This window comes from Anneissia japonica, unplaced genomic scaffold (genome assembly GCF_011630105.1).
Source record: "Anneissia japonica isolate Jap-2015-1 unplaced genomic scaffold, ASM1163010v1 scaffold288094_len592898_cov174, whole genome shotgun sequence".
Lineage (NCBI taxonomy): Eukaryota > Metazoa > Echinodermata > Crinoidea > Comatulida > Comatulidae > Anneissia > Anneissia japonica.
Genome location: NW_022737020.1, coordinates 350488 through 362058, shown reverse-complemented (window position 1 = coordinate 362058; position 11571 = coordinate 350488). Strand labels below are relative to the sequence as shown.

Below are 11571 nucleotides of genomic sequence, written 5' to 3'. Positions count from 1 at the left end.
AATCTGGATGAAGCTAAGACATGTAGCGCCCTTGATGCTTGATGTCACGGAGTTGAGAGAACATTGTAACAAAAAAAGGGATAGGCTACACCAACAATAGGACAACTAGGCTGCCACCAGTTTTTGGGGTAACGAAAAGTTTCCTCTGAAGGATATATATCTTAGCTTCCCCGAAAATTGCAAACAGAATTCCAGTTAATGTTTAAAAGAGAACTAGCAAACTGATTTTTAGTTCTAGAGGGGAATTTTGATATGCCATTAATAATATAATCAACCTTAAAATCGCTTTTTGGCAATTTCTTTTGGAGTTATAGGCCATTGAATACAATTTAATCCTGACGTCACTGGCGAAAAAGGTAACAAAAGATCGTGTAAATAAAACAGCGTAGGGTATCTGCCGCGTACGATCTTTGCGTGCATGCTGTAACCATAGCTGTAATTCTTCTGTTGACAACCGCTGATGCAGTTATAGGCCTATGACTTGATATGCAAGTTACAACAACCATGGTTACAGCATGCACGCAAAGATCGCATGCGGCAGATACCCTACGCGGCGCTATTTACACGATCTTTTGTTACTTTTTTCGCCAGTGACGTCACGGTAAAATCGTATATAATGGCCTATAACTTAATAACCAATTAACAAAAAACGATTTTAAGGTTGGTTCTATTATTAATGGCATATCAAAAATCTCCTGTAGGACAAAAAATCATTTTGCTAGTTCTCTTTTAAAGTGCACACGATCCAAATGCGTACACTGGGCCTACGGTTTAAAGTCCTTATCCGAGAAGACTTGTTTTACCACTGGAACTATTGGCGAGTGAGCTGTTCGAACCAGCGCTGATATTATACCTGAAGGTTACAGTGCCCCTGACTTAACCGCTCGGCCAATCAACTCACCCAATATAATGATGATGATGATAAAGGTGATCATACTGATGAAATGTTAAGATGATGATGATGATGATACTAATAAAATGTTATGATGATGAAAATAAAATATTGGTGAGAATAAAGATAATAATGACTCAGATGACAATATGATATAATAATAATATTAATGATAATTCAGATAATAACAACGGTTATAGTTAATGGTTATTGGTTTTAAATTTATATAGCACAAAATACAACATTTCTATGCGCTGTAAGCACAAGTGTAGATATGTTTGGAAATATGAAATAAAAAAATAAAGATGAAAGTTCCAAGCCAAACCAGCACCCAAACTGCAGTATGGGAATACTACGCCCTCGTCGCTAACCAGGAATTGATCTAATTAAACCCTGGTCAGCACATGTTGAGTCTCAGCCATCTCGGACTCAGGCGCCTCCTATCATAATAAAGCTAATAAAAACTCACTGGCATGGAAATAAAACAGTGATGTATAATACGGTTAAAAAAAACAAAGGCAAGTCTTTACTCAAGCTTTAAAAATGGTGACTGAAGAAGATGCACGAATGACAAATGATTCAGATGATGATGATGTTCCAGATAATGGCAATGATAATGATTCAGATGATGATTCAGATTATGATGATGATGATGATAATAATGATGGTGATGATGATGATGATGATGACGATCTTCTGTTATTTACCTGAATCTTTGATGAACTTTCCAATGTTCTTAACCTTATTTCCAAATCTTGCATGGTTCTTTGTTTCCGCTTCATATTCCCGTATCTTCTTTTCAAAAAGACCTGGAAGACCAAGCATGCAGATCTATTATTACATTTATCCTTGGTCAATTCTTAAGCAGTTTTATGAAACTTACGTTTGTAGCTTGCAATAACAGTGTGGTTTCTAACTGTTACACAATTCAACCCATTCCATTGTGCTATATCTGGTATTAAATTTATTCCTTGGATGTTGGCCAACAAATGGGTTGCTGTGGGTCCAGTATTTTGGCTTTTAACTCTGAAATACCTAACAAAAGTTCATTCACAGGCCAATAGTAAATAAAAGTTCCAGGAAATACGAGGCTAAAGCCAAATTTGCAAAGGATTAATTTTGACCAAGACAAAGGATAACTGTTTTAAATAAACAGTGACTGGACAATATACATTCGTAACTTTCAATTAAAAATGAAAGTTCTGTTGTACACTATTGAATATTTCAACTCATTCGATGGGGCTTTATCTCGGACTGCTAAGTTATGCCTTGGATGTTGGCCAATAGATGGGTTGTTTTGGTCCAGTATTGGCTTCAATGCTGAAATACCTAAACAAAGGTTTATTCACAGGCCAAGAATCCATCAAAGTTTCAGGAAATATGAGGCTAATACAAATCAAATACTGAAATTTAAGTTAAGCAATGTTTTGTCCAAAGTATCAGGTTTTTTTTGGTATATTTATATGTATTAATAGCTTTCAACTGGAAATTAGCCCAAGAAAATTGTTCTTGCCAATTAACAAATGTTTGAACACCACTATCCTCCAATAGGTTTTGCATATACTCTAATAAATTAAGGAATTTTTGTTGTCAAATATTTGTAAATCATTGAAAATGATTTTGTTGACCTGTAACTCAATAAGAATTGACAATTGTGCTTCTTTTAAATTCTTTTTATTTTTTATTAATTTAATTTTTAGAAATGTTCATGTATAAAATACTTAGAAACAACAAAAATGCTGTTTAACTATATTCTTCAACACTGAGTGCATTTTTATCGTGTATTTGTTTTGTCATTATCATATCTAGTGTAAATTTAGCTTAAGCTATCATGAGCTTTAAAATGCACTTGTTTCAAATAAATTTGTTAGGTCAAACAAGGTGCTCTTATCGTATTTCTTACGACATGTAGTGGCTTAGCTCATGATTACGAATTGGTTTCCAAACCTTGGGGTCTGAGTTCCAACCCCTTGCTGTGCATTTTTGCATTTTATCTGCATTGCTTCCCTCTAAAGGCACTATTATTATCATTTTCATTATTAGTACAGGTACCATTTATTAACATTATTTAAAACAGTGAGATGGAAAATTGTGAACATTATACATGAAAAATCAGCCTTATTGTCCCATGAAAAATTATAAAATAAAATATTTCCAACATGTTTCCAAATGTTCATGTATAAAATACTTAGAAACAACAAAAATGCTGTTTAACTATAGTTTAAATGATTGGCTCTGTATTATTCTTTTCTAATAGTCAGCATTATCTTCAAGGAGCCGCCGCCTCGGTCACTGCCTTTGATCATCCGGTCGTCTATGGCAGGGCAAATGTGTTTCTCATTCCTTTGCCTGGTCACCTACTGTAAGTAGGGCTCTCGGACTGAGCCAGAGCAGAGACGGATGGTAACTTCCTGAAGATTTTTATTGTTATTATTTAATCAAAGTAAAAAAAGTCTGTAAATAACTTCTATTATGAGCAGATTTGAGGTTCCTATGTGCAAAATACAACCGCGAGGAAAAAGCACTATATGAACGACCATTATTACATTATTACTTATTATTATTATTATTATTATTATTGAAATATAAATTACAAAAAACATCACAAAAATATTTGAATACAAAAATTACACATTGTGAAGTTATACATTATAAAAATGCAAATCTAATCAGTTACAAGTTATGTAGATATTTTTAGATTAAGCCAAAACGTCCCTCTTATTATTATAATCGCTCTTAATACGGTGAAAGCAATGGGCATAGAGGCAGGAAAATATTCACAAATTATAAACTTAGTCACAAGGTAAAACATGCCTTTTTTGAAATAAAAGTGACCCAGTGCTGGCCAAGATGATGTTGCTTTTGCTTATCATTTTGAGTTGAAGTATAACTTTAATGCATGTTGAACAGTGATATGCTTACCTTGTGGAAGTCCTTCATCACACATCTCCTTCTCTTGAATAAAGAGCGAAAACATTTGAGATTCCGTGAACACCTCCAAGAACTTGCGAATACTCTTTGACGGCATGGCCTTCAGAAATCCATCCCGATCAAATTTGTATGTGCCATCAGGTTTCGGCAGCATGTAGTTTAGATAATGTCCGCACGTTTCCACAAAGAATCGGATGAATACTTCAGATATGGCCGCGTTCACTGTCTCAGCATCTAAAAATACAAATTTATGTGGTAATCTACAGCAAGTTGGTTTCTTTATGCTGAACAGTTGGGTGAGAGGTATTATTCCTGATTCCCATGCTGAAGAAAAAATTATTTTTACAGTCCAAGTGCCATTTTCAGGCATCTATGAATATAGTTGGGTTGAGGTTGATGTGAACCTCCTGTCAGGAAATTTATACCTCTCGCCAGGCATGCATGCATCCTTTTTCCGGCACTTTAAACCCTCTTCAAGTAACCTTGAGCCCAGTTGCGGCACCAGCAGAGGCAGAGGGAATCTTCCTAGTTGGAAAGGCATGGAACCCTTGTCGTCCAATGCCCCAGGCAAAAATAATAATTTTCCCATCTAAATAACATTATTTTGATTGCCAATCCCTAATTTTGTAGTCTAAAATCTCTCCCTGCGAAATCTAACAAGGATTTTAATTCTACGACCCTGACCGAATCTCTAGTCGGCCCATTGGTTCGGACCCCCTTATCGGATATGTCAGACTCCCTGTCGGCAAATTTCTGCAGGCACCACACCACTGCTTGAGCCTCTCGTCAGGGAATCTCTGACGCCACCACTGGCTGGGTTATAAAAACATGAAAACGTTTTTGCAAATAACTTACCATCGTAAGGATCCAATGCTTCCGGACTGTCATGACTACTTGCAGACTGGCTAACTATTGTTAATGCGCGGAGCAAAGCATTATACAGTTTCTTTGGAATTATACTCCATTCATCACCGATGACATAGTGAAAGTCCCTTGAATCAAGATCTATCACTAGAACCTAAGTAAATTGTATAAAAAAGGAGAATTAAAGAATATAACATAATTACAATGTAAAACAGCAAATACATTAAAGATACTTGTATAGTGATGATGATGATTATGCTGATGATAATGATGATGATGATGGTGATGATGATAATGATGATGATATTCATTCAGCTAAGTAAAAGAACAATCTATATTGAAGATATCTGTATAGTGATTATGATGATCATAATGATAGTAATAATGGTGATAATAATTGTAATTTTAGTAATTATGGTTGTAGTAATTATGTGTTGTGGAGAATACATAAAAGAATTTGAATTTGAAAAAAAAATGATGACGATGATGATGATGGTGGTGATGATGATAAACAACAATGATATGATTATGATGATGATTATGACGATTGATGATGATGATGATTATGACGATTGATGATGATGATTATGACGATTGATGATGATGATTATGACGATTGATGATTATGACAATTAGAAAAAAATAATTGGGATTTAGGATAGGCAGTGCCACAAGCACATTTCCTCTCGTACTAACCTCATCTAAAGGAAGATCGTCCAGTTTCGGAATGCCGATGGAAAGCATTCCAATAATGTACGGAGTCGGAGAACACACCATGTCAATCAGCTTCTCCGGTAGAATTGGGATGTAGACGTGTTGCCAGGAGAATGGATAAAGCAAGGCAGCAGCAGCCTGGGAGCACTGCGAAAGAATCCTGTTGAGTACAGGAATAAAAAAAATTATCTTTCATCAAATTTTGGGATGGGTCCTAATACCGTAAAACCTCTGAATGAAGCCCTGTGCTGTTCCCTTTTTTTGCAAACTTTGGACAGGCTTCTTTTCGAGGCTACTTTTGCGAAGTAAAGAGGGGGGGCTTCTTTTCAAAATGAATGCTGTAAATTTTGTGAATTTGTACTATAAAACAACAAATAAGGCCACTGTAACATCAATCTGTATCATGGAGTGTATTTAACTGGCATTAAATCACCTAAATTACTGTATAAACTAAGCTTGTACTTAATTTATTTTGTTTTCTGAAATTCATGTACAGTGTATGTACTGTACTATCTTGAAAAGAAGCCTATGCTTTCTTGAAAAGAAGCCCCTGGGCTTTTCAAGGCTAATTTTGCAAACTAAAGAGGGGCTTCAATTCGAAATGTCTTCATCTTGAGATTAAGCCCACTGGGCTTCAATTCAAGGTTTTACGGTATAGTACAAGTAGTATTTATTCACACAAGCTTTCGCCAGCAATCTATACTCGCTTCATCAGGTATAGTGAAGTGGTACAGATATGAGGCAAAATATATACTGTATAAAAAAGCTATGCTATTGTCTAGAATGATAAAAAACATTGGGGATTCAGATCTTAACGATACAAACTGTTGCTGTTAAATGAAATTCACAGTGTTCAAATATCAAAAATTCTGAATGATTAAAAATTGCTTGACCAACAATTCCATAAGAATGTCAAGATAATAAAAATACACAATGAATTTAAAGTATTCAAAATTCTTACTCTAAGTCACCAGAACACATTATGATGCGACGTTCCATCAGAAGAGAAGCGAACATCTGAATGAACATGTGGTGGTCAAGGTTTGATCGCAGGAATTCAAAATCCACCTGCAAAATTGAATATTTAAATCAGATTTGTTTTGTTTGATCATTCAACGAAGAAGTTAGTTTTGAAATCCCTTGACAATGAAGGTGGAGAGGGGTAGTGGTGGTTAAGCCTAATTGATGATTCGAGGGAGTCAAATGGCCTAGCAGTTAAGGCAGGGGCACCGTAACCATAGCCAACAATAACAGCACGGGTTCGCGGCCGCCTCGCTCCTAGTTCCAGTTGTGGAAGAAGTCTTCTCAGATAAGGACTATCAGATAAGAAGTCTTTTCGGGTTGACAATACCATACTCAAGCTCTTCTATAAGTCTATAGTTGAAAGTGTCATTATTTTTGGATGCAGCATCTGGTTCAATAGTCTAAGGAAAGTAGATTCACAAAAGCTACAAAGAATAGTTAATCAAGCTAACAAAATAATTAAAGAAAGCATTTGCTTAGAAGATGTAGTAATGACTGATAAGACCAAGAGCATAATGGCTGACAATACACACTCTCTGTCCTCATATAACAATTGGTTGCCTTTAGGAAAAAGGTTGAGGTCTATTTTGTGTAAAACCAAGAGATATCATAACTCTTTTATTCCTCATTCCATCAGAAACTATAACAACATTAGCAACAAAAAACTGTAGCAGTTGGCAATTGAATGGTCCCATTTTAATTTGAGCAACGCCCATTTTACACAATAATACAATTTAACATTGACTAGTTATTTTTATACTATATTATATTTTTATATTGCAATTTTTAATAACAGTTTTTTTGGGTTCTTTGTACAATCAATTTAATGTAATTAACATCCTAATCTTTCTACAATGTAAATTTTATTGTATATAATGTATCTTATTTGATATTTCTAATGTGTTAATTTGCATGTATTTATAAACTTTATAATTCTGTATTTTTATATTGATGTTTTTTTGTTTTTTTTTGTTTTTTTTTTATACTGTAATTGTGTAATTCTTGAGCAATGACTTTTTCTCAATGTAATTTCCTTTTTGGACAATAAATTTGAATTTGAATTTGAATTTGAAACCGTAGGCCCAGGGTACATAAATTCTCATGTGCACTTTAAAGAACCCAGTACATCTTTTGAGATGTACCCTGGTGCACTGGCCCATACAGCCTCTGTAGCCTTGTGATGGGATTGCCAATTTGAAAAGTGATTTAGTTCACTGATTGGCATATCCTTGGCCCTCATGGCGAAAGCTGAATAAATATTGTTCTGACTTCCTATCAATGTGGTCAAGGTGTACTGTGGGAAGTGGCAATATCAGTGATTGATACAACCGCTTGTAAGGAATACTCTACAATATATTCCCGAAATACGTTTTACAAATTACACATTATTATACATTTTCACAACATTTTTCCACAACCAAACCATGGACATGACTTGTGCAAGCTGGTGGCTTAAAATTGAAAAAGGGTGGGAGTAGTTAAAAATCCTCTTTAGGATCTCTATTTTTGTACAGAATTTACCTCCATGGTTTTACTAAAGACAAGAAGTAAAAGCTTGTACCTGTTCTAGCCTGGAGTCTAGAGGACGTCTCAGACTGTGTTCTTCTGTTCCTGTGTAAGTAGGTACCCTAAGCTCCACTGCGGTACCCTGAAAAAAATGTAAATAATTATTGACAAAATCTAAATATGGACTAAATTGGATAATTATTTTCTAAAAAGCTAACTTCGAACACATGTCTTTGGCAAGACACTTTGCTTCAATATAACTACATAATTTTTTTGGATTTATCGTCAGGCCATTGGCCCAGTGTACATGTTATATGCAATAAAAATTCTGGATGGTTGACTGAATGAATTAACTGATAAATTGTTACTATACACATGGCTGCTGAATAATAGCATTTTGGATTGCCAATATAAATTCCCAGGGATTGTATTTATTGGGGCGGAATGTCTTCATGTTTTGGATTTCTCAGGAACTATGTGTAATAGGTTCTGTCATCAAGACAACAGTAACTGTATAAGATTAAATAGAGCACAGCTCTGGCTTGCTAATAATCAAGTATAGCACGACAAACCCACCATAATAGCTTTGACATTGTTGTCTACTTTTCTGAAAGATGTATCTCATTATTAAAGTTAAATAAATGAATGAAAGATTATTGCACAAAAATTTGTGTGAGCTGGCCATATACAGTACTTGATAATTTATTTAATTTGAATTGGAAAATCACTTAATCTTCTACAAAAATCACTTAAACTACATAATCTCTTACATAAAGTAAAAACAATATTGAAAAACTCATTAGACATTTAAAAAACAAGGAGCTAAACATTTTCTAGATAGCAGAAAAGGTTAAATAGCTATCTCCATTGGTATCCTAATGTTGGGCTCTTCCGATCTTTACACTGAGGGTTTGAACCCTCTGTGAACTCAGCTTGTGTCACTAGGAAAAGTACTTCATGACGAAATTCTTCCCCTTAGGTTGTGTTTACGAACTTTCAACGAAACCGGATAAGTCAAAAATGACATAATGCCCAGAGGGTAGGTCATTAGATCGCTCGTTTACGAACCCCAAGTTATTCGGATACGGACAGTAAGGTATAGGCCTTTTAACAAAACGAACACTTCACCGCTTAGCCTTCCTCAGCCCAACAAGGCAATTCAACAACGAATTACCTCGCCTTGCCTACGCTTGTACTCCAACCAATTCTAAAAAACCCAGGCGTTAGAAACTAGAGCCTAGCCAACTGGGAAAATTACAAAAAAAAAAAAAAAACAAAGGGAAAAAAATAGCCTACGGACTTACTACTACGTGTACTATTAGTTCCACTGGTGTTCAGAACCGCCAACGACGTGTCAACAGTGTGTGGTGGACAAGAAATGGGTCTATCGCCAAAAATCATCGCAAAATACGGCCATTCTGTTGGGGTGTGGGGGGGGGTTTCCTGACTTCCTGTTGGGGTCCTTTTCCTGGGTGTATTTTTTTGCACAGTTTCTTGCATTTGGTATTCTATCTGTGCGTGCGTAAAGTTATAACCCATTATAAACGGCGTTGTTCCATCGGGTTCCATCAAAACCATCTTGTATGGATGTCGTTCCCCATATGCTAATTAACGTTTGGGTTGCTTCGTCAGTCCACCCACTCTGTTCAGTTGTAGCCATTGTATATATGGGTATATCGTTGTAAAAATAAACTTAATATTTCTGCTTAAACATTGGATAATATAATTTATAAAATGAGGACTACTCTAGCGATGTCACTGGACGAAGACATTGATGAAAAGAAATTGCGGACTCAAGGCTTAATCTGAATAGATTTCTCATAAAAGTAAGGTCAGATGACACCATGCTGTGGGCTATTGCGCCCAAGGCAGCCTCCGACCCTCCAAACTTATCCGGAAAGGATAAGCCCGGAAAGTCCAGATGTTTTAGTAATTATAGCTAGTTGAGGAATGATTAATTATCACCTCAGGCTTGAGTTATCCGGTTTTCGAAAGTTCGTAAACGGGCCCTTAGAAGAAACAGTCACTGGTGGGTTGGATGATTGATTGCTAATTGCCTGCATGCTGCCTAAACGGCCTTCACAATGAGTAAACAAGACCTTGGTAGTAGGAGAAAATGGACACAGTTCAGCCAGTACTGCTCCAATCATGGTCAAATTTCAGAAAGTATACACAATTTCTGAATCTAATGTTATTATTTAAAACATAAAATGTTTTAAACCAAAATCCGACCATAATGAAAAAAGACAGTAGCTGTACGTCTGTGGATTTACTTTACTTTTTTCACGAATTTTGCGATTGGGAGAATACTAGCCAGAAAGATGCATAATATGCAAAATATTTTATTAGTTCTCAAAAAACAAAGATGGTAATTTTGGTCATTTTCAATACACATATGTATTGAAAATGACATGGTGTATTGGTGTTTATGCTGGCCTAAATAAATATAAGAATACGATTCTTTCTAGCCTTTATTCTATTTATTTTATGATCATGTGGCGTACAACAGCAATGTTTACTCACATTCCCGGCTATCCAGGGGCTATTCTACAGCTTACAGCTGATGTATTTCAATCTAGGCTCAGAGAGTAGTAAATCTCTATTTTATAGGGCATCCGAATCGAGCGATGAATATTTGGTTGACAGAATTTAGGAACAGAGAATAACTCGTCATGTATTAAAATCAAATGCTAAATTGATTTTATAACTGATATTCTGTATCTTCGTTGCATACAATCTACAGACGATTACTCGCTCTCACGGCCAGTGCACGGAGTCACAAACGAACGAGAAGCCCATGTGCTTGAGTAGTGGGCGACTTAGAACCGTCCATTTTGCGGCAGGGTATTCATTTTGTATTATAACTATAAATACAGATGCCTAACATTACCACATTTAAACATGTGTATTAACCGTTATTATTATTATTATAATAAACATGTTTAAATATTATATTAATATTCAAACACGTGCGCTAACCGTTATAATACACATGTTTAAATACTATTATAATAAACTTCACCGGGCACACAATGGTTCGGTCTTGGGATGCCAGGGGTAGGCGCTTCAGTTCAATCTTATTATTTTTGTTTGTTATGCATCGTAATTTTCCCGATTTTTAGGTGTGAACACAATTTGTATTTTCTTTTTAATTATACTGTGGTATAGACAAGAAGAACAATTCCCAGTAAAATATATTTGCGGGAAATTCAGTAGTTGCTTCTGTTCGTTACGGACTGCCAATGCACTTTTTGACATCACACCACACCTAAACATGCGCTCCCGATTATAACTTATTTTATTGAAAATGTAGGAATATGTTAAGAGAGTATTAATTGTTGTAGCCTAGATTGTAGGCTTATTCATTACGAGATGTGTATAAGAGACAGCATCACTTAAATAATGTTTAAACAGTAGGCATTTTCATGGGATTGTCTACCCTATGAAATCTGTTTACTTGTGCTTATGGTCTTTCCTGTCGGGGGTGTTCTTGTCGACGGGCCTCCTGTTCGCAGTCTAGCTGCATGCATGACGAAATTCTTCCCCTTAGAAGAAACGGTCACTGGTGGGTTGGATGATTGATTGCTAATTGCCTGCATGCTGCCTAAACGGCCTTCACAATGAGTAAACAAGACCTTGGT

General features: G+C 35.7%; 1 protein-coding gene across 3 annotated transcripts in view; it reads right to left on the bottom strand.

Moving 5' to 3' along the window:
* The window catches only part of LOC117117060 (DENN domain-containing protein 2A-like), a 45068-nt gene that overhangs the window by 3495 nt on the left and 30002 nt on the right, over nucleotides 1-11571 (bottom strand). For all 3 annotated transcript variants that reach the window (XM_033261243.1, XM_033261245.1, XM_033261244.1), the window contains 6 exons: nucleotides 7986-8072; nucleotides 6363-6469; nucleotides 5384-5561; nucleotides 4679-4841; nucleotides 3815-4057; nucleotides 1600-1701 (listed from right to left, as the gene is read on the bottom strand). In XM_033261243.1, coding sequence (XP_033117134.1) covers nucleotides 1600-1701; nucleotides 3815-4057; nucleotides 4679-4841; nucleotides 5384-5561; nucleotides 6363-6469; nucleotides 7986-8072 — 880 coding nt within the window. The remainder of the gene's footprint in view (nucleotides 1-1599; nucleotides 1702-3814; nucleotides 4058-4678; nucleotides 4842-5383; nucleotides 5562-6362; nucleotides 6470-7985; nucleotides 8073-11571) is intronic.